General features: G+C 46.1%; 1 protein-coding gene across 1 annotated transcript in view; it reads left to right on the forward strand.

Annotated features, from left to right (window-relative positions):
- The window catches only part of CACNA2D2 (calcium voltage-gated channel auxiliary subunit alpha2delta 2), a 1,194,468-nt gene that overhangs the window by 1,089,486 nt on the left and 80,348 nt on the right, over window positions 1-24,634 (forward strand). Inside the window, exon 29 of the mRNA XM_085627677.1 lies at window positions 15,812-15,859. Coding sequence (XP_085483803.1) covers window positions 15,812-15,859 — 48 coding nt within the window. The remainder of the gene's footprint in view (window positions 1-15,811; window positions 15,860-24,634) is intronic.

The raw sequence follows: 24,634 nt of genomic DNA on the forward strand, positions 1-24,634 counted from the left end.
CAGGTCCCAAAGCATGTCATAGACTGCTTCAGTATGTGTGGTGACCTGCTGCCTTGCCCATCGCAAATAAGGCACACTATGTATTGCAGGACCACAAAGATGTCCCCCTGTTCCCACTATTCTGACTGGCTGTGAAGGAGCCAATCAAAATGATATTAAGACAAAGAACTATTCTGATTGGTTAAACTATTGATTCAGCAATTCCGATTGCCCATTCTTCTACCCAACTGATTTGTTCTTTGTTGCAAGACCTTTCTTATTGAGTGCCTGTCAACCAATCGCCATTACTCAGCAGCCCACGCTTTCCTGGACTAGCTGGGCGGTCCAAGGAGCTGTATAGCTGCCAAGGTTTCAGATTGCTTATTTGTGACATATTCATAATTTCACTGTAATTCAGAGTGACATTCAACAACTATGAGTGACACCTTCTCGCAATCAAAAAATCAAGCAGTGAAGACAAGGGAAACATGAATGTCAGAAATTACACCCATTTGAGGAAGAAAAAACTCTAATACAATCTTAAAACTGCTTCAAAGCACCAGAAACCAAGGCCGCCAAGCGCTTTCTCCTGCACAACCACATTTACAAGTATGTCTGTGGCAGTTACTTCTCCACAACGGGGGAGAAACATGAAAGTGGAAAGCTAGCAGCAACAGAGAAGAGGATGGAAGTACACCTCAAGGATCCAAGAGGCAAGATGAACAGTAACTCACAAACTGGCCTATAAATGCGTTTACATATTTAAAGTTTTCCTAAGATCCATTGTAGGCACTTGGGGGCATATCATCAAGGCGGCGCTATAAAATTATCGCCGCTTTCGCGTCCGTTATCGGGTGAAAAGCAGCGATAATTTCATTGCCTTATCAGCAAAGACACGCTATTGTGTGTTTTGCTGACTTAGCGCCCGTCACAACAACGCCCAGCTTTGCATCGCTAATGAGATGCAAAGTGGGCGTTCCTTCCCAAAATAACTGGAGAAATGTCACTAACCGACATTTCTCCAATTATCAATGGGCACGCTAACATGCATAGCGTGTTTATCGCTTCTTTCCTTACGCCTGCTTTTAGGTTGGCTTAGCCATGATATCCAATGGAAGGTGAATATCATGGCTGAGTCTGCCCTGCCCTATCACAAGCTTTCGGCAAACCTTGAGCGATTATCACTGGATTTCCAGCGATAATCGCACATTTGGCAGCTTGCGCCTGGAATTTTATCGCTTTTGAGATAACCGTTGCAGATAGCGCGCTATCTCAGCGATAAAATTCAGCGTTAGCTGGCGATAATTATCCTAGCGCTAAGTGCGCTTAGCGATAATTATCGCCGGTTGTTGCTGATATGCCCCGTGGTTACCTGCCTTGCACATTACGCAAATGAAGAAGGGATTGTTCTCCACTGCATTGTATATACATTCTGAGGGGGCGGAGTGTATAGGGCGAGGATCAGGGTCGAGGTCGAGGTCAGGAGAGAGGCGTAGGCTGCCTGGGCACCTTTGTCAAGGGCTTGGTCGGTGTACTGAGGGCTGGGGTAAGAGCAGTGACAGAAGAGGGGGTTAGCGAGGGGTAGCAGGCCGAGCTAGGGTCACCGCTCATCCATCAGCTGCCACCGAGCCTTTCAAGGGCAGTTCTCCTGATGGACAGAGAGCCACAGGGCAATGTAGCAGTGCACTCAGCACACTAAGTGCTTTAGGAGCAAGACAGCCTGAAAGGGACTGGGGCAGCCCGTGCGAGTGTGGGCGGAGGGGTTCCGTGGCAGGGCATGAATAAAACGCCTCTACTATTCTTTCACAAGTACAGGTCTATCACTCTATCTGGCGGTTTCCATACAGCCCAGTCTGCTATGCAGTAGGTATTTCCTTGGGACATACGTGGCTCCGCAGTCATAAAAATCATTTAGAAAAGCAAAGCGTGCTTTAGAACTACTGTTCACTGCCACTGATCTTTTTAAAACGAACATATTGGCAGCAAGTTTACATGCATGTAGTAGCCGATTATCTTGCCCAAAGTGCACTGAAGAGAGTGCAATCAGAAACCAACATGGCGGCGATCATTTTCACATTACTAAATTAACACACACACTCGACTGGCTGCAGCACTCACTGTCTTACTTGCGAGACCGGAGCCCTGGCAATGGGTTTACCACGGCGGCGGGCCGGCGGCCTTCCGTCTGCCTCCCGGCTGCCTCCTCGGTCCAGTCCTGGCTGGTCGTGGTGGGGTCACAATTTACTGCAACCATTGTAGTGCAAGCGGCGCTGCCATGATGTGCTCCAATCACCTAGCCAGCCTCCCAATCTCACAAACAACTGCAGAAGCCAGCGGCAGCACTAGCAGGAGGTGACGTCCCCGTTGCGCACATAAAGATGTCTCTGACTGTATCACACGATGTTGTGAGTTCAGTCAGAGAGGCACCATGGCAGGAAACCCCTGCTACATTGATACATTGTAGCAGCCAGCCGCTACCAGTTCAGCCAGCTGAGCCCCCAAGCCTGCGGGTGCACCCACGCCTCAGAGCACTGCCAGACACTCCAGCTCTATTTTAACATAGTAGGCACCGTAAACAGCTTGACAGCTAAGGTGCTATGACTGTAATGCGTGACAATGCATTTCAGTGCGGTGATGCGGAGCACCACACTGAAATGCGTTAGTCTAACGCCTGATGCGTGATACTTGGCAGGGCTGGAACTGGGTAGCTCAAGCCAAGTAGCTTGTATCATTACTTTGTGACGTTTCTGGAAAGGTTTGTTTCAAATAAATGGACGAAAATACGGCTTGTGTTTCAAAACTTTTGAATGAATCCACATTTATAGAACATGATTCATTTTACTTGGTTTATGTTGAAAAAGTTAGAAATGTGTAAAGTCCATGGGATTGTAAAATCGTATACATCATAACATCTTTGTCTATTTCTTTGAGTTAGTCTAATAAAACATTAATCAAAAGTAATTTAAATATATTTTGTTAAAAATGTATGTTACATTAAATATAACTTCAAAAATGTTGCTAAAAATATTTTATAATTAAATGTGTTTTATTTTTAGATGTTTTAACTATAAATAATATTCATTTATATTTTTCACTATTTAAATAATTTATGTAACAATATTTCCTGTGGGGTATTATTTTAAGTCCCGACCTGCATTATTTTCTACTGGAGGGTGTTGCAGAATCAGTGGTTGGCCATGTGTGGTGCTGGACGTACTAATGTTTCTATTTTGGCAGTAGTAACTTATAATTTCCAAAGAGTGCAGATGTTTAAGTCTACACCTTTAGTAACTTTACACTTGGAATTTGAGAAAAGCCAATAGTAGTAAAGTTATTGAAAAAAGTGTAAGTGTAAATTACACATGTACGTTACCTTTGTTAATGCCTATTAATATTGTCTATTTATAATCCAGTAATTTCCTCACTAATCATTTGAGATAGTGAAAGTAGTTTATTTTCTTATTCTCCGTTATAGAAAATAATTCAACTTCTTTCAAGTGTCAGACCAGTTGGGGACAAAATATCAATTTTACCATGCACGTAAGATAACATTGAGCATTAATGCTCAATGTTATCTTACGTGCATGGTTTTACACAACGTATGCAGTGCACCATCTGAATGTTAAAATTATAATCTTGATAGTTGTTTAAGTTGGTTGCTAGGGATGTCTTTCAGGGCACTAGGAAATTAGTTACACTAAGGTTCTTTTTTAGATTTTGCATCCTTGGTAGATCATTCTTTCAATGTATGAAAAGAATTTTAGTACATGATGACTTCACATGGGACATACTGCAATATATTATACATCAGGTTTTCAGGCCATAGCAGCAGTTCAGCATTCAAAACAGCATTCAATACCTTATATCGGGGCAACCTAAAATGACTATATTGCTTCTATTCTATGACTGCTACTTTGGCCAGCCACATTTTGTACAATGTGTTCACTAACCAGGTCCAGTCTACATGTACGCTTCAGTCTTCCATCATTTTGGCATAATGAGTAATAAGAAAGAATTACACAGTTTAGGGCCAACAGTATCAAAAGATGATTGGAAATTTGACCCTTCTGCACTCTAAAAATATCCAAACAGATCAAGTTCTTGGTGTGGGCAGGCTGGGTGTGGGTGAAGTGATTCTTGTCTATCAGAACCCATATAGCTGCAAGATGTGCTGGAGGTTGAAGGAACAGAAGCTTGTCAACCTCCCATACCTTTTTAGGTCTGGCTTAGAGACAGCTTTAACTTTGTTGCCAACTTTTTGTTTTCAGAAAAATCACTATATAAATCTGAGCACAAATATATACATAGAGGAGACTTCAGTCGGCCCTCTTCACCCATTGCTCTGTTCAGGTGTCATTCACATTTTTCTTCTCCCTAATGCAACATATGGCAATGGGTCCGCCCACAAACAGTGGAAGGGAATTCCATTTTATTTTAATATCTATTTATTGTTTTTCATATTGGTCCAACATCCATGTGTCACACGGTATCAATTCAGTTTTAAGGCAAGCTATAATACAACTCATTAATGAGTGCATGCTCTGGTAGTCCAGAGTTGAGTTCCTATAACAAACCTGTGGTTACCAACAAATTGGAAAAAAAGAAAAAACAAGATAACAAAAACAGAACTCAAAATGGAACATTGCTTTACTCTTCAGTATATGTGCTAACATGTAACATTACAGGAACAAAACAAATTGCACAGTTGACATCCGACAACTTCTTCAGCCCATTGTGAAGCAGCCAGCAGCCATTATTACCACACGGTCCCACAATATGGCTAAGTTTCTGCATCTGCATTCCTCATTGTGTGTGGCAGTGCCCTCCGCCCCTTACGCATTTCTTCACCCCTGATTTCCATCTGCACTGGGGCCCCCCCTCAGGAGATCTACAGTGCATAAATATTGTGTGCTGGGCAAGCACTAGAGCCAAGTCAGTAAATCTAGCTCTCACCTTTTTTTCTTTCATGTGGGCATACAAAGCCAGTATACGTGTATCTATCATCAGAAAGTTCATTTCACCCAATGGTCTCCCCAGGCTCGTAGTAACTGTCTGCCAAAACCCTTCTATGACTGGGCATGTCCATATTATGTGTAGGAAATTTGAGCCAGGCATCGCACGTCTTGGACATTTACTATTAGCAGTCTGAGAGATAAGGTTCAGTCCTGTCTCTCTCCCCTCCAGCAGCCGTTGAGCACTTGAGCACTGAAATACCCATGTCTTCAAATAGGGAGGCCAGTCGTGGGATCGTTGGTGCAGACAATGATCACTGCAGTATATTCTGCACCACTTTTCTCCAGAATCGAAGTATGACAGAGAGCAGCTTGGTGGGCTTAGACTTCTGCATCTTCATTCCGAGAAGCAGTGTTACTAGTAGTGCACCCTACCACCGTGTCTCCCCCAGCAACCATAGTCCCACCAGTTCCTTCCCATCAAACCGTCTTGCGAGCCACTGTAACTGAGACATCAGGTAGTACAACTCAAAGTCAGGGGCCACAAGGCACTGGCCACCTCAAAAGAGATACTCTGTGCCTGCCTCCATTACAAATCAGTTCCAGCAGCAGCGTATTTGCTGCTTTGTACCAGGCCGGCAGGATCCGTATTGGGAGTTGGTGAAATGATACAGCATGCCTGGGAGCATTACCAACTTGGATAATGGGATCCTGCTCACCATTATGGGTACTTGAAATGTCTGCCAGAACACAACACTGTCCTTCAGGTCCAACAGTGTGCCCCCTAGGTTCCCCTCCAGGGTCCTCATCTCCATGATAGACTTTCACACCGAGGTATTTAAAGATTATAGGACCCGACTTAAGTCCCAGATGGGATACTGTTGGAAGAATATGTCACACAAGCGGGTCTAACCGGAATGCACATGACTTAGCCAGTTCATGTGAAAGCTTGAGACTGTGCACGAGTGTTCCAGGGGTCTCACGCTCCAGCTTAATCCAGCATTCGCATCCTGTAGGTATAATAACATGTTGTCAGCGTAGAGCGAAAGGCAGTGTTGTTCGTCCTGTAATGGGATTCCCCTGTCACGTCCATCCTCCCTTTCCACATGCCCAGGGCAAGTACAAATAACATTGGGGATAGGGGCTATCCCTGTCAAGTGCCCCAATAAATCTCAAATGGAGCTGAGATGCATCAGCCTGTTTGCACCCAAGCTCTTGCCTTTGTATAGAGTAGTGCAACCCACTTCTCCCTAACTGTCCCCAGGGCCATTCACTGCATCACTGCCTTCAGATAGTCTGTTGTACCATATTGAAAGCTTTTTGCAGGTTGATCAACAAAACAATGGCAATTAGGTTCCTGTCAGTCTCCTTGAGGTTTCTAAAGACTCTCCGAATGTATAGGGAGGTGTTCAACTTGGGGTTGAAACCATTCTGGTCAGAATGTATCAAGGGGGCTGCAAGTATTGGCCGAGGTGGTCAGCCAACACCCTGCTGAGGATCTTGTAGTTTAGTTCAGCATGGACAGGGGGTCTGTAGGAGGACACATCCACAGTGCCTCAGCCTGGTTTGGTAATTGAGACTATCGGTGCCTCCCTAGTAAAGGGTGGGAGCAAGCATCTTTTTAGCGCCTCTCAATACTCAGCAAGCAGCCCGTCGGTGCCAAGTGTATCCTGTCCAGTTGGATAAGCTGATCATACACCAGGGAGAAGGAGTATTCCCTATGCTTAGTATTTTTAAATCTCTACACAACCCCCGCTGAAGTCTTGTGCCAATCGAATCATCAATGAATCTGGCTTTGGTAGGGTGGAATAGCCAGCATCAATGTCTGCTGTAATGTATTTCCCCCTATTATCCATGGCGTTTGCTCCCCTTCAGATAGGATCGGTGCAAGGGATGTAACGAATAGCATCTGTCCCATGTTTTGTGCATAAATACTGCCTAACGTCACTCTGGTCCCATCCAGCCTACCCTTTAGAATCACATACCGGCCCTCCAGATGTACATTTATAGCATCAGATTCGAGGGGGACCACAGGCCTTATCCAGATCAGGGATCCCCTGGCTAACGACGGAAACCCTGTGGCACAAACCTGACCTCTCCATTGTTGTTTCAGTTTGGCTGTTTCCTGGCTCACTAGGTGTGTTTCCTGTTGAAAGGCTTTATCTCCTCAATGCCTTTTAAGGCATGCCTTTAGAGGTCGGCGTGCTCATGCCTCATACATTCCATGTGATGAACAAGGATTTCCTTTTGCAGTGGATCATGCGGTGTGGAATGATTTGCCCCCTTGTTAAGCATGGTGACAGACTGTCCCCTCCAGTGCATCCTCGTTTATGAGTGCAGGGATCTGCTATGATTCCTCTATCTATGTCATTTGTGTCTTCATAAGTGTTATATGTTCCAGGCCAGGTACACACAAAATAATGATCCCCAACTCCCTCACCCAAGGACAGAAAGGCAATGACCAGCTGTCCAACAACTTGAAGATGAATAAGGGATCCTGGCTATGCTCCCATATGGTGTCCAAATGTGAAAAAAGTAGAGGGCAGTGCCTCTGGCACCCATATCAACCTCCTGCCTCACAGATTCAGTATGATACGCAGTGAATGCCAAGGATACCCACTTAGTGTACTTGTGGTCCACAACCATACCTTACCTCAGGTCTCATTGCATCTTTTTCACTACAGGGCTCAATAGTTATGTCATCTTCTGTTCTCAGCATATGTTAAAGTCCATTGTGTCCCTCTCCTGACAGGATGTCCATTTTAAAGTACCCCTGTGAGGCCTCAGAGGTGTTCCTACTCCGTTCCCCGAGCTCTGAGACTGGGAAGGCCACTGCAGCTGCTCTTTCCTGCACAACCTACTGTCTAGATGGTCTACTCATCCCTTCTGTAACTCACTTTCTTTGTCTCCTCTTCTTCGGCAGCGGCACCCGGTGCCACACTCTAGTGTCTGTGCCCACCGTATAGTGTTCCACCCAATCCCAAGCAGCTGAAGCATCCTCGAAGAATAATGTGATATCGTCTACCATAACCTTCAGCCGGGCTGGGAATGTCATATTCAAGCCCAGCGTCCCGCACCCCTCTTTTAACTTCCGAGAAGCATGCTGTCTTTCACTATTCCTCTAACATGTAATCCAGGAATATTGCTACATGCCGGTTCTCAATCTGGAAATGGCCCTGAGTTAATGATCGCTGCATGATCTAGTCTCTGTCGCTCTAGTGAAGTAAATGTGCCACCACAGTGCAGGTTGTGCTATCCGGGGGAGGAGCCTGGCTAGGACTCTCTGTACTTGTTCCAGGGCATACAATTGAGATAGCCCTTGAGAGGCCACCTCCATTGACAGTCATTTCTCCAAGTAGTCTACCATGGCAGCGCCCTTCACCCTTTCCAGAAAGCCCACCACTCTAATTTGATTCTGCTGATTCTGGCACTCATGATCTTCTGCGCTCCTATCTAGAGACTCACAAGGATCTCTTTTTAATTATGTAATGTGTTCACCACCGGGTATGTTTCCTCCAGTGTTTTTTCAAAATGATCATCTCGTAGCAGTCGAAGATCCACGGAGACCTTATGTATTTTGTAGTCTAGGATGTCACTGGATATGTTGACTGCAGTAGTATCTATTTGAGTGTTTTTGTGAGGTCTGACCCTTGTGCCCTTGTTCTCTGCCAGTCCTATGCGGGTCCTTGGGCCGCCCTTGCACGGAGGGGTGTTGTTTGGCCCTGACTAAGTGCATCCACCCACATCCTTCATGGAGTAATTCCTGCCCATGATTGGACTTACCACTGGGGTCCTGTACAGGATTATGCACTCCGGCTGGTATGGGACTTCATAACAGTAGTTGGATGTAGCAACTGGGCCCTCATGGGGCAGCGGTGGTCCTCTGTCATGGCCCCTTCACTGTCAGTCATCCCCACAGAGAAAGGGCTTGGCTCAGCTTGGTTTGCTTGGGGGACTAGTGCATCCCGGGTCCGGTGCTGTCTATCCCCAGCTCTCCCCAATGGCTTTGGAGGCAGAGTTGGGGGGGTTGTGTTCTCTCCAAGCGCTCCTGCTCAGCTTCTCTTCACCTCAGGATGTTCATCTGCACCAATGTCGGGCCAAGCATAGCACTGGAGAGCCACTCCCAGGGCTGTGAGTGGCCCGCCTAGCAGCCACCAGCCCAAACGTCACCCTTTGATGTGGTCTGTCACACACAGAACCCTCTCATTCCTTTGTGTGCATGTCGTCCTTTCAGTGCGGGGCTCTCTGGAGGTCTCGCACCCGTCCCTACAGCAGTTCAGCTGCTACTGGCTCTGCTCGGGTGTTCCGCCGCCCTCTAAACAGATTCCCACACTGCAATCCCAGGTAGCGTCTTGGGTTCCAGAGAGCCAGGGTTCTGTCGGTCCGGCTCTCCGGAAAGGCTGTCCGCCTCCTCACTTTCTTTTGCTTGCGGATTGCTAGTGCAGTAGGCAACCCTCTATCAGAGGGGACAATGCCTAATTTCTTTTGCTGCCGCTATTTTGACTAGGCTCGTGGCTCCGTTTATCCATGTTAGTCACCTCCCCATCCATCAGCGGTAAGAAGGCCTCGTCTCGCTGTTGCTATGTTGCGGAAGGCTGATTTCATCCCCTGTGCTCCCTTAATGTGCCAGGATTAGTGTGAATCTCAGGAGCTTCCTAAAGGGTGACTATCTTTTGTGCAGCCAGCCGTGTCCCCCCTTCAATACATTAGCAGCAACAGAAAAGTCACAGTCGCCATAACAGACTGTTCTTACTCTTGGTACATCAAAGAAAAATATATTGAGAACGGAGCATATGGGCATACTGATGCCAAAGAAGTTTAGATGCAATGAAATTGGGAAGATCAAGCATGACTTTATGGACAATATCCAGTTGTTAGATTTGGGGGTCTCTAGTAGGGGCCCTTGCGTCTAGTCAGGGTAAGGGGGTACACTTTTAAAATAACCCCTGCTCACCCCCTTGTAGCTTGGCACGAGCAGACAGGGTTACCTCAGAGGCAGTGTGTAAAGCATTTGTGAACACATACAGTAATCAAGTGACAACACTACAGATGGACACCACACAAGTTTTATATCAAAAATAAGTATTCTTTATATAGACTTATCACAAGACCACAAACGACAAAAATCTACCATACTGTACTTTAAAATGGTAGACTTAGCTTAGTTCTCTTAAGATGGTAAATGCGACACTCAGAGTTCAATGTACCTTAAGATGCGTAACGCAAGACAACGAAAGTGTTGCAAGGATGGTGATGCGTTGAAGATCTGGTGCAAAGAAACAAAGATGGCGCTTTCTTCTTGATGCGACACGCTTCCCGGTGATGCGGCGTGTGCTGCGACGTCGATCCTCTTCTCCGGCGATACGAGATGTCTCCTCACGATGCGAGCCGCTACAGGCCCTGCGACACGCTTCCCAGTGATGCCGCAGCATCTGATACGACGTCGATCCTCTCCTCTGGCAATGCGAGTTGCTTCCACAATGATGCGAGCCGCGACAGGCCCTGTAACACACTTCCCAGTGATGCGGAGGCGTCTGATGCGACGTCGATCCTCTTGTCCGGCGATGAGCCGCAACAGGCCCTGCGACATGCTTCCCAGTGATGCGGCGGCGTCTGCTGCGACGTCGATCCTCTCCCCTGGCGATGCGAGGCGCTTCGGTTCGACCTGCGATGACTCAACGATTCTTCTGCGACACACTTCCCGGTGATGCGGCGGCATCTGCTGTGACGTCGACCCTCTTCTCCAGCGATGCGAGGCGCTTCGTGTTGTGAAGCGGCAGTGGTAGTTCGGCGACACGCTTCTTGCTCGTGAGTCACGCTTCCAGCTCCTTGCAACACGCAGTCCCTCAGAAAGCCTCGCAAAACAGCTGGCACTTCCAAATAACTCTTGGGGAGCTGGTGGGTGAAGTATGTTGTCCCTAAGACTTCAGCAGGAGGCAAGCTCTTTTCTCAAGCCCTTGGAGATCCTTCACAAGTTGAATAAAGTACACAAAGTTCCTTTTCTCCTCTCTTTGGCAGTCAGGCAACCTCTGCAGGCCAGTGCCTCAAGCTTAGGGATAGTCTCTCCTCAGTCTCTCTGGTTCATCTCCTCAGCAAAGGGTTCTTCTTGTTTCCCAAAGTGATCTAAAGTTCTTGGGTTTGGGTCCCAATATTTATACCCAGTTTCTCTTTGTTCTCTGAAGGCAGAGAGGCCTTTGCCTAGTCCAAACCAGTTCTGGTCAGTCCTGGAGCGCTTTGTTGACAAGACTCTTTCTTTATTGGAGCCAGCATTTTGGAGGAAAAAACACAGCCCTATTCAGGTCCCAGGTGCAACTCCTCCCACCACTCTACATGTAGATAGCCCTATTCAGCCCTGTGCTAACTCACCCTGCCTCCGGGAATTTCCCCAGCCCCTGACACATAAATCCAGAAAAGGAATACACAACCTAGCAGAGGCAGGTTTCGATGGTTAGACAAGAAAATGCCAACTTTCTAAAAGTGGTATTTTCAAACACAGAATGTTAAAACCAACTTCACTAAAAGATGTATTTTATCATTCTGAGTTCACGCATACTAAACATGAATTTCTACCATGCTCCCTGAGTCAGTTAGGATTATAAGATGTAATAATCAAACTGCCCATTCTGGCCTATGGGGAATAGGTAGCCTCGCAATAGTGAAAAACAAAAATGGCTGTAATTCACTATTAGGAAATGCCACACACACCAGGCATGTCCTACCTTATACTTACAATGCACCCTGCCCTTGGGCCTACCATAGGGGTGACTAATATGCAGAAAAGGGAAGGTTTAGGGACTGGCAAGTGGATGCATTAAACTCGAATTTCTACCATGCTCCCTGAGTCAGTTAGGTTTATAAGATGTAATAATCAAACTGCCCATTCTGGCCTATGGGGAATAGGTAGCCTTGGAATAGTGAAAAACGAAAATGGCTGTAATTCACTATTAAGACATGCCACACACACCAGGGCATGTCCTAACTTATTCTTACAGTGCACCCTGCCCTTGGGCCTACCATAGGGGTGACTAATATGCAGAAAAGGGAAGGTTTAGGGACTGGCAAGTGGGTGCGCTTGCCCAGTCAGCATGGCAGTACCAGACTGCACACAGGCTCTGCAATGGCAGACCTGAGACACACTTTTACAGGCTGCTTCTGTGGGTGGCACAACCAGTGCTGCAAGCCCACCAGCAGCATTTGGTTTACAAGCCCTGGGCACACTCAGTGCACTGTACTAGGGTCTGACAAGTAAACCAAACCAGCCAATCATGGAATCACTAATCCATACATCAATTTACAATAGGGAGAGCTTATGCACTTTAGCACTGATCAGCAGTGGTAAAGTGCCCAGAGTCATAAAACCAACAAAAACAGGTCAGAGAAAATACAGGAGGAAGGTAAAAATGTCAGGGATGACCCTGCAAAAAGGGCCAAGTCCAACACCAGTGATTTAAAGATGCCTTGATTCTGAATAGGGAGCCAATGCAGATGTTTCAAAATGGTGGTGACATGCTGTGATTTCTGTGCATTGGGGATAAGTTGTGAGGTGGAAATCTGAATCATTCGAAGGAAGGTCAATATTTTTTTAGGACAAATAAGATAGATGTAAATTCCAAATAAAGTTGGGATTGGATTAGAGCATTAATAATAGAAACCTGATGTAGCTTATCAATAAAATAAATGACATGGTGCAGGTTCTTCAACTAGAGCTACCGATTTTGGTAATCTATCCAGATGCCAGGGGTCTGTACTGTCTGAGAAGGCTTAGGGCAAGGACCATGATTTTAGACCAATGTAAGCAGTCCTAACCTCGGGGGTCAAAAAGAGCTCAATTTTTGATATGTTTAATTTCATAAAATTGGACGATATCCACCGACTAGTCTAAAAGAGGCTGCGACCCATGGACGATACATCAGCATTTCGACATAAAGGTATCATTTTGTCCCTAGTTGCTTCAGCAGATGTGCAAATCCAGGGGGAACTCCACAATTCAAAGGTTTACTTATATATTTAAAAGAAGGCATCATAACTGGTTGTTGGCGACCTATCAAGTTGATCAGCCAGTTTAGCACTGAGCCAATAATCCCGCTAGTCTTAGCCTATACATTAAGGCAGCATGGTTGATGGTATCAAAGGCTGCAGAAAGGGCCAAAAAGGCTAAGCATCAATTAGGAAAATCACTTGATCTCATATTAATCCCTAACACACTATGCCACCCCACACCTACCACAAGCCTCTCTACATCCAATTATAATATGATAGGCATGCAAGTCCACAACCCTCTGACATTCCCTTCCCCTACTCAGAATCCCATCTCCAAGAGGAAACTCTCATCTGACTCCCTCGAAGCTTTCCTTCTCTTATATTTCCAATGACCTTGCCCCAGTGCTACACAGCAAACTATTAAACCTTTTTACCAGCACCCTTGAACAAACCTTTAACACATATATCCACTACTTACTTTGTCTTCCACTTCATCAGGCTCATGACCATGGATTTCCTCCAAAACTCACCATTTCAAAACCAAAATGAGTACACTCCTATGCAAATTATGCACTAACAAGTCCACAGCAAAACATCTCTTGAGCATACTACCCACTGCCTTTGGCCATGCCATTTCACTACACTTTCAAACCCTTACCCTCTCACTCCAACTTCACCCTTTCTCAGTTGTACACATTGTCAACACCATATTCTCTCCTCGCTGCCCACCTATCAGCATCCCATCCCTGACAGAAAATGAATTGCCACATGCATTGCTTAAAAGATTACTGCCATTGTGAACCCCCTTGCTGCACTGCTAACCACCTCAGTACTACCTCCTACACACCTATATGTCTCAGTGACATTCATCAAAGCTTTTAAGTTTCAACACAACTTCCTGGATGGAACTAGGACCTATAGTCAACACCGCTGACTGATCGTGTGCACCATTTAATCCTTTCAGCCCTCAGACCATCAAAGATCCTTGAAAGCATGTTTCTGCACACTCAATTTAACAGAACTAGCACTCACTTATGTGTCTAACATCATCTCCACTGCGCACCACAATAGTCTGTCTTCCATCCTCACACCCTTAGACCTATCCTTTGCTTTCAACACTGTTGTCATACTTCTCTCATACCTGATCTAACTAGGCCTACATGTACTGCCACACGTGGTGTGCCTTCTGACTCATTCTACACACTTGCTTGAATCTCAAGTAGCTCTGCACCCAGCACACTCACTGTGTAAATATCACGAGTCTGTGTGCATCCCCCCTCCTCTTCTCACTTTGCATCACCTTTGCAATGACAACCTCTCCTCATGTGATTTCTAATGTTACCTTTCAACTGATAAACTCACAAGATGATGGACGGAATGTTTCACATTCACCCCCAGTCACAGATCTGGGTTTAATCCATCGTTATTATGCTCACCACGCCACCCCAGTTCAGACATTGCCATATGCAAATCAGTCTTGACCCTGTGCCTCATGGGAACAGTCCAGCCCGAACTGCCAAGCCATGTCTTCCCTGGACCGGAATCAAGCATCCTAGGACCGGTTTCGGGGTTTCACCCCTCTTCAGCCAGGATAGCTTGACTACAGTGATATGGAGAGCAGGAGACCCACGTCTGGGCATACCCTTCCCACGTAGGGCAAACAGCAAGACACACACAAGATGATGGACGGAATGTTGTGTGTTTTACCTTAAAACTGATGACACCCACATCTTTGGGGATCTATTCAGCCCACACATGAGGAATAAGGATGGAAGCTTTCATCACAGGCGCAACAACCACACCACACTTTCATCTACTCAACATATGCAAGATCTGCTCACTCATGACACTTTATATTTTCTTATCAACTCTGATCACTGTACTAATACTTGCATACTGTCACCAGGCCTACCATGAAGTACAGTGAATGTTGATAGTACTAGGATTAGCATTCAGATCAGTGAGAAAAGGCTTGGCCACTGAGTACCTCTCGGGACACCTCAACTCGGAATCTAAGATCCACCAACCACGCCTTCTATCTGTACCAAAATCTCACAGTGCTGCTCCAGATTCCAGGCCTTTTGCCTTCTTGAACTCCCTTCAACATGACATTTGGGTCATTCCCTCTCTTCACGTCTTCAAACTACCACTGAAAGGAAATTTGCTCCTTGAGGAGTTTGCAGGATAAAATATCCAACTTGATGCAAATATGAACCCCTCTGCTGGAAACATGTACAATTAATTCTTGCACATTCTGCTAGCCATTCGATTAACGTGACTCTGCTGTAAAAATGTACACTTAATAATGTTATATTCTTTCAACTAAAAGATGTCTGTCTGTCGCTGGCTGCAAAGGGATCCAAGCCTAGTCATTGTCTATGTTAAATACCATACTTCTGTCCCCTGTGTGCACCTCACCTGCTATGTTCAACATTTCTGATAGAAATGGTAGTGTTGCCAATCATGTAACATTAAAAATAATGTACATGGATTAATAGTAGCCATAGTTTTTAATCACTGTGACAGTAGTGAAAACAAGATTTGGTTATCAGTCATACCGATGCGTTTAATAGCCAAAATTGTCAAAATAATACTTTTTGTACAATGCCTAGAACCTGCGAGTTCCAGTCACACCCAAAACCGCGAGCCATCGGTAATGGTTTTTGCATTAGTCTGTCTTCTTTTTAATGCTTTGTTTTGTATGACACTGGGAACCCTGAGGGGGTGAAGCATTGATTTATAAGTTGCCTCAATCGTGGCTCCATAAACAACCCTGGGTTGGTGATTAGATGCACCATGATGTCTTCCTAAATTCAGGAACACAACAATTACCAGGTTTTCTGGAGGGCTCAGTGTGTTATGGCGGTCTGTAAGGTTTTGCTTCTGTTTTTGTTCTGCAGTGTGGACCTTCCACAAGCTGTGAGATGGACTGTGATGTCAACAGTGAGGTAAGTATGGTGCAATCTGTCAATCATACTTTTACTATTTGTAATGATGTATTTTTCTGTCATTTCTCCACATCAACTATTTTACTTAATTTTTTTGTAGGAGTTTTTAAATTCGCTTTCTCATCCACAAGGTTATTACCACAGGTTCCCACTTTCTGAATCCGCGTGCCTGTTCGAGTGCAGGTTGCTGGACCGAGGATAGGTCCAAGGCAGTGCTTAATTTACTAAAATGATTAATTAAACAAAAAGTGCAAGTTTCCAAGGTTTTTCTTAGGGTCCCGCACCTGGCACTGTCAAATGCTGGGGTTGCTGAAAGCAATCACTGACTAGTCTTCATCCCACCTCTTGCCTTTCTCCTACCACTTTACCCTTCTTTTCTTTTTATCTTTCTCTTGTAGATTCGTTGTCATTCCTGCTTTCACCCTTTGTCACTATATCCCTGTCTTTCTATTTCTTTTTCTGCTTTTCTCTCTCTTGCTTTGGCTCAGTCTGATCACACAAAAAAAGTCCTGGTTTCAAAAATGAGTTCCTATGCCCACCACCTGTTAAAATGCAGCACTGATACAGTGTGCATGCAACACTTTTCCTGCGTACCTCCAACCTACCTGTAACAATATATGATGCTGTCTATCTTGGGAAGTCTTTAGGTCTCGCCTGACCCAGCGCATGCGCTGGTCTGGCGAGACTTATTGAGAGGGCTCCAAAAAGTGCTACCAGGCCAGCCTAGACCTACAGTGCATGAGTGCGGGCGCACGCGCCGCGCTTAACCGCAATTGCTTTCACTTTTGCGGCATCGCGATCACTTTCACTTTCGTAGCCGCACGGCCGCGAGGCATAGCCAATAGGTCTCACTTTTGGGACCTTATAAGTATTTAGTTATGCAACTGTTGCATGGCTAAACACTGATAAGGTCCCAAAGGCGAGACCTATTGGCTATGCCAATGCTTGTTTTTAGTTTGTTTCAAGCACATTACTCATCTATATAGCAATCCACAAACGTCAAGCTAGTACCTAGTGCCAATATCGGCAATTGTAGTCACATAACACAAATAATACATCAATAAACCACACGACACATATGTAAGTGGAGAAATATTGCTGCAGGTTTATTAGCATAACCAATATGCAAACATGGTGGGTTATCTTACGGGCGATCCTAGGGCAGGCCAACACCTATGCCGCCTGCCCGTCTGATAAGCCTAACTTACACCGTGGCGGTCGCCAATTGGTGCATATCAAATATTGGGAGGGGCCACCCCTCCCATCCGTGGACCACCAGTCCACTCACTTACTCACGCCCCCCCGAAAGAGGTGGGCGGAGCGTTCATGGCAGCCCCCGTTTGCTCAGACCCACAACCGCCCGTAGGACTAACGGGGCGTCGTAGTTCTTCCAGGGGACAACGCTAAGCATCCCTGGGTATTCTGGCGTAGCACCACGCTGTGCTGCTGCATGAAGTACCCCTTGATATCTGCAGATTCTGGATCGCCCTGTAACTCCTCCACAGCCTTGGGAGTGGCCACCGTCACTACCAGGGCCCCCCCACCCAGGCACCCTTTCTTACTTACAACCTGCTGCTGCCAAGGCTTCTCCTAGGTCCAGAAGAAATAAGCCCAGACTTGAGAGGTGCACCCCATCCCCCTCCAGGCACCCTGTGGACTTGGCGTGTAGTAGACCATGCCTAATGAAGCCAAAACCTCTTTGCTCCATGAAGCTGCGCATGGCGCGATTGACTTTCCTTCGAGAGACCTCAATGGCGTCTCCCGAGCGTGCTCCTCTCCAGACAGCCCGTGGTGTCATTTCTGACCACCACAGTTCTCATGACCCCAGGGTATTGTTCAACTGGCAAAAAGTGTCCCTCATATCTTGGAGCGAAGTTCTCCTCCCTAGTGTGGTCAGGTCATTTCCACCCAAGTGAATCACCAACAGATTCGGCGGAGGCCACCCCCCCCCCCCCGAGTCTCTGCTTCAGTTTCCTTGTCAATTCACTCCAACGCATGCCAGGGTAGCCCAACCACGTGATGTCCATGGCGAGGAAGCCATTACGCCATTTTCTGACCTCCGCCCACCGAGCCAGTCTCGAGATGCTTGAATGGCCAATTACCCACACTTTGGTTTTGGTTTCTGATAAATAAAGAAATGATGGTTTGAACTTATTTATTGTATCGGTGAACACACAGCACATCACATCTAAATTACACATAATGCAACACGGCAAACGTCGGAGTGGCCTAGGCCCCACTCAATATTCCAAATTGCATTGATCCCATGAGGTGCCACGGGCCCCCGTCCCGCACCCCCCGCCTTGGGCCGGATGTACCGTTTGTAGCCCTGTGACTCCCAGCGCCCTACTTGCTTGATACTCTCTGTTGGCATCCCCGCTAGGAATGCCGAGGTCGCTGCCCCTATTCTAAAGGAGTGGCTGCTGAACTTCTTGGTCACGAGGGACAAGAGGCCGAAAGATGGGCGGGGACAGCCTAAATACTCCTGTTCCCTCCCCCCTCCCCGGAAGTGAGGTCGGCCGGACGTCTTCCCTGGCCGTGGCCCAGGGAATTAGACCGGCGACTCCAGTGCCTTCCTATGGCACTAAGGCGGCCGCCCTTTCGAGGGGGCTGCTGCGCAACCCGCCCGGGCAGCCTTGCAAAACCCATATATATCATACTAGTAAGGCGCACGCTCCATTGTTACAACAGACGCTGTGCCTCATTGACAGACACGTACAGCGGAATATGGATCAGTGAAGGCTGCTAAAATGAAGGAGTAATAAAACCAGTCACACGTGCTATCAAAATGGTCATTCATGACTAAGCTTGTATGAACCATTACTACATCTGATTTGTACATGGACAAAAAACGGAAATGTAATCTATATCCAGCAGTGTATGTAAGTGAAAAACGTCAGAAGGCATTCTAATGCAATTTATAGTTCAAGTAATGTAATAAGAGTCCCGCTTAGGAAAATAACAAATGTATTACTGTATAAGCAATATAATCTGTACAACCGATTGGGGAATGGATGGCACTGATACGAGAGAAAAAACAATCTCAGTTAAGTTGCTTCGCTGAATGGGGCACACTGGGGTTTGCACTGTCAGGCAGTACCAGCGTCACACTCACTGCTGTGACAGAGAAAGGTCGACTAAATGGCTCCCAGGAATATATGCACCCCCTGCCCATGTCCATCATAGCAAGCTGTACATGTTTGACCACTACCTCAGCTCACGGGATAACCATGTTGTGTGCTGGACGCATTTGTGATGAAAGTTGAGACCCAGACCGATTGTCTCTGGTCTGGAGGGGCACACAATGTGCAACCTCTCTAACAACTGGGACTTTGGTAACCTCGCTGGGCTTTTGAGGACTGAGTGTGCTGGTAGCAGACCTTTACTGCCTACTGGACTCTTACATCATTTTAAATTACTCTGCCAGTTCCTGCAACCACGTTCCTTGCCCATCCATGTTTGGCATGAATGTTACATGTGTATACCTTTCTTCGCATGTTGAGGATGCATGTATGGAGCATGGGAGACAGAGAATCCCGTACCCAGAATGGAAAGTTTATTTTTCACTTCCAAGTAGTACCTAAGTTGGTGGACTGGAAAGAGCCCATACAGCAGATGAGAACTGCAGGGCTCCTCCAGGCATTCCAGGTGTCCTTTGTAGTGGGACATTCATTTGGGTGTGGAGGAGATAAGTCAGGAGCCCCTTTGATGTTAGGAGATTTATTTTGCCCTTTTCTGGCCCATTGTTATGTTCAAATGCTTATATAGCGCGAAAAGCTACCCACTCAATGTTTCCCAGAACTTTTAGCAACAGAAAAAGAGTCTCCCGGCTCAGGTGATTCAAAATAGCCACGTATTTAGTTCTCTACAAAAAGTGGGCAGCAATGTGCAGGATCTCAGGTGTTCTGGCAGAGTGTTCCAAAGCCTAGTGCCGAGGAACGCAAAAGAGTGACCTCCTAGGGCTAGTGTGGTTTAACTGACTGTTGATATGGCGGGGTGCGATCCCTGCCCTTGCTTTGAAGACATAGAAGAAAGCCTTAATTTGGACATGCTTTTCAACCCCCTTAGCCAGGGAAACTCACCGTGGAGAGATGTAACCAAGGCCTGTTTTGGCAGTTGATAGATCAGCCGTGTGTCCACATTCTGCACCACCTGCATGCGTCTCATGGAGGCTTTGTCAGCCCCAGGAAAAGGATGTTACCATAGTCCAGGCGAGATAGAATAAGAGCCTGGAAAACAGTGCTTTGGGCACATATGGGGGGAATCCAGAATAATTTCCGTAGACATTTCAAAGTGCAAAGCAGGATACCTTTGCCACCTGCTGCATCATGGAGAGTTTATTGTCTACCAAGATGCCTAAGTTCTTGACTTTGGAAGCGGGAATAGGGATATCACCCAGCAAGGCTGGCCACTGCTGTGGCCCCTAGAGGCTCAGGTTCTTTCCAAGGATCAACCCTCCGTTTTCCCACCATTCAGTTTCAGTGAGTTGTTATTCATCCATGAGGCTATTTGTGCCAGGCAGGAGTTCAAAGACAAGGAGCTGTGGTCCTGAGTGCATGATAATGTAAAGATAGTTTGCGTGTCACCAGCATAGGAAAAAAGGGTGACACCCCAGTGCTCTACCAGCTTGACCAGGGGGCACACATATATATTAAAAAGTGCAGGGCTTAGAGCTGATCTTTGAGGGACGCCAGAGGCCTAAGCATGACAAATGGATAAAGCGCTGCCTGAGGAAACCTGGAAGGTACGACCCTTCGGGAAGGAGGATAGCCAAGTCAAAGCCTTTCACTGGATTCCCACTTGTGTCAGTCTCCCTATGAGCATGTCATGGCACACATTATCAAAGACGGAGCTGATATCAAGAAACATCAGCGCTGCCATCTCACCCTCATCTAGGAGCCCCCTGAGATGTTCTGTGATTCCCAGGAGGGTGCCCTACTCTGAACCCTGATTGTTCACTGGAACTGTGTTATAATCTACTGTTTGCCGTTCCCCTTTGCCTATGTATCTCTTCCCTACTGCTCAGCCAGAATGAGAGTTAGTGTGCTTGGAAATGTCTGGAATGTTGGATGATTGATGATGTCGTGGAATGCTTGGGTGCCTGGTGAGGCTGTGAGTGCCAGTTGGAGTGAGCAGGCTGAGCAGCAGGGAGGCTGCTCCTGGTGGGGCATCACCTGGACTTCCAGTAATCTACCTAAGGCTGTACTTGAGAATAAACCTACAGCATACCTATACTTAACCTGGCTACCGGACTTTTATATAATTACAACACTGGCGACGATTTTCAAAGAACCTGCGTGTTGGTGAAGGACTACTCTGCTACTGAAACTAAGGATTTGGCTAACCAAAGGTATGCTCTGGAACCACAAGAAAAAGGATTCCCAAGAAGAAGGATTACAACAGTTACGCTCTGGTCAGCCCCACCAGTGTCCTTTGTCAACAAGACAGCCTGCAGACCAGGGCATTTGACTTTTGTTTGACAGAAGTGCTAATTTTCGTCTCTGTCTCCTTGCACGTTGCCTGCCTTACATGACTTTATCTGTTCTGTCTGTGTGCAACTCGCTGGACCCCATCAGCGATTCATTTGAGAATTTTACCAAGGCGGAGTGATTTTTATGACAAGCTGCGGTGTTCGATGCAACTTGCTGGACCGCATCAGCGATTCAATTGAGAATTTTATCGAAACTGGGTGATTTTCATGACAAGCTGGGGTGTTTGATGGCTAATGGCTGTTTGATCCTATTTGTTTGAAGATTTGTGACTTTGGAACACCAGCTCTTTGGCGCACCAGAGGGGTTTTGGTTATTTATTCTGGCGGTTTCTGCAGCATCTGTTTGTTTGGGGACAAGCTACTGGATTGGATTTACTGCTCATCGCAAGGTTATCATTTGGATTTTGTTCATTGACCTGGTGGACATGCGATGAATGGCCGTTGTTCACTTACTTGTTTTAAAGGCTTCGCGAGCTCCAACGCGCGCTGCTGGCTCCATGGCAACGATCTTCACGCGGCTTGGAAGAACGCTTGGATCGCATTGAGTAGAAACTGACGCTCCCATTACGCTGTACGCTGTGGCGGCCATCTTAGATTGGGCTATGTTGACGCATAGCGTCACTAAACGTGGCGGCCATTTTGGATTGGGTTACAAATTTTTCTTCGTGTTTTAACTGTGATGGCGATGGCGATTCTTATGGTGCTTTTCTGGGATCGGAATCTACCGGCTCGATGTGTTTCTCTTCTATTAGCCACAAGGGAGTCATTGCACTACATGGTCTTGAATCTCAACAACCACAAGAACTTGGTGATGATCTCGGAAGAAAAACTTTAATTGAGTTTTTTTTTTTACTGTTTAACTCTGTTTGGTGGGGGTGGTAAAGTGTGTATCCTATTATGATATTGTATGTGGTTGTGGGGCATTTGGTCTATAGTGTATCCTGGTTTGGGGATGTTGTATCTTTCCATGTGGAGATCAGTTTCTTTTAGGGGATGTGTGTAATGTCTTTGTTTGGTATTGTAGAATAGTGGGGGTGTGTAGTGTCCCTGGTCACTTTAGTGTGCGTTGTTGTGTTAATACACTTTAAGTTGTACGCTTCCTGATGAGTACTTGGAGTTTAGGGGATAGAGTATTCACCTCTAGTATTCTTTTAGCCTTTGGTTAACCATTTTTGTGGTTATTTGGTTGAGATTAGTGTGTCACCTGTGTGAGTGGAAGGTTTCTCTCACTGTTTGGACTGTGTTAAGAGAAGACACCTTCTTACGAAGCTTCTCTGTGTTACCTCTGATATGTGGTAATTAGTGGACATGAGTTTGTCAGTTTCCCTCACTGTTTGGAATGTGTGGGTGAATGGTCTTTCCTTAGTTATGAGAAGACACCTTCTTAAGAAGCTTCTCTGTGTTACCTCTTATTTGGTAATTAGTTGACATGAGTTTGTCAGTTTCCCTCACTGTTTGGAATGTGTGGGTGAATGGTTTTTCCTTAGTTATGAGAAGACGCCTTCTTATGAAGCTTCTCTGTGTTGCCACTGATTTGTGGTAAAAGGTTGACATGAGTTTGTCAATTTCCCTCACTGTTTGGAATGTGTGGGTGAGTGGTTTTTCCTTAGTTATGAGAAGACGCCTTCTTATGAAGCTTCTCTGTGTTGCCACTGATTTGTGGTAAATGGTTGACATGACTTTGTTAGTTTCCTCACTGTTTGGAATGTGTGGGTGAATGTTTTTCCTGGGTTGAGAAGACACCTTCTTATGAAGCTTCTTTATATTTATCTTGTTATGAGTCTTACGAGGTTTCTGCGTTTACTTTGATATGAGTCTAACGTGGTTTCTCTGGTTTTACCTTTGAAATATTAATTTGACTTTTAGTGATGGTTGGTGCGTGAATTGTTGACTAAATGAATTGTCATGCATTTAATTTGTTTGATATGTCTTTGATTCATTGCTCATTGTCTTTTCATGCATTTTTGATGTTCTAATGTATTTCCTATCTTGATTGCCTGATGTACTTCCATTTGCTTTTATTGTGTTTTGGTTTCCTTAGAAAGGGGGATGTGTTATAATCTACTGTTTGCCGTTCCCCTTTGCCTATGTATCTCTTCCCTACTGCTCAGCCAGAATGAGAGTTAGTGTGCTTGGAAATGTCTGGAATGTTGGATGATTGATGATGTCGTGGAATGCTTGGGTGCCTGGTGAGGCTGTGAGTGCCAGTTGGAGTGAGCAGGCTGAGCAGCAGGGAGGCTGCTCCTGGTGGGGCATCACCTGGACTTCCAGTAATCTACCTAAGGCTGTACTTGAGAATAAACCTACAGCATACCTATACTTAACCTGGCTACCGGACTTTTATTTAATTACAACAAACAGCTATCTCTCGCAGGGTAAAAAGTAGTTAGATGGGACAGCTTCCCTTTTTTGCACCCTTGTTTCGGGTCCCTTCCAAAGGGACAGTCCTAGCTCCACCCCTACTTTCTGCTATCTCCTTGTAACAAAGACTTTGGGTGCACCAGCTTGAGAGGAATAAGCAAAAGGAACAGAACTGTTCCAAACCAATCTCAGGGCTGACAATTGGAATACACATGTATTGTCTGCAACTTTAGTATGAAGATGAAGCAGAAACTTCCAACCTGAGTGCCAAGATTTCAATTGCGAAACCCAAGCACCATGAAGCCACAAAGTGCTTGACTTTAGTCCCTGTTCCCTACACAAATAAACCTGAGTGTTGGAGGAGAACCCAAATGACAGAGTGACATACATCAGGGTCTAAGTGCTCACAAAGACAGGGCCCCTAACTTTTTTGAGTTGTGGGTTTTGTGTTTAGGACTGAGGAAGATCCCAAACCTAAGTTACTCCGAGCTGTGAACCTTTGACTCCACCAGAGTCTCCTCAATGGGTAATGCTGCTACCTATCCTCACCTGAACATAGTGCTGGCACTATAGACACTGCTTGTGCTCCAGTCAGCTGAGCTAGGCCAAGGTCTCCACCATCTGTGTTCCATGAGCCGTACAGTTCACACCATGTCAAGTAGTGTTGGCCTGCCAAAATGTCAGAAAAGTAATGGGCAGTACCTGCCCTATTGAACAATCCAACTGACAACAACAGATACTGGGCTGCCCAAGGGAAGCTAAAGGTGCGAGTTAATTCCATACTAACGGGAAGGGGAGAATCACCAGAACTGACCCATAAGAAAGCCAGTCGTCCTTGATGAACTTCCCAAATCCCACAGCCCTACCAAGGGGAACCCTAGTGACTAATCCACTTATGAAGTTGTCCCACTGGAACAGCCAAA

Source organism: Triturus cristatus, chromosome 9 (assembly GCF_964204655.1).
Source record: "Triturus cristatus chromosome 9, aTriCri1.1, whole genome shotgun sequence".
Taxonomy (NCBI): Eukaryota; Metazoa; Chordata; class Amphibia; order Caudata; family Salamandridae; genus Triturus; species Triturus cristatus.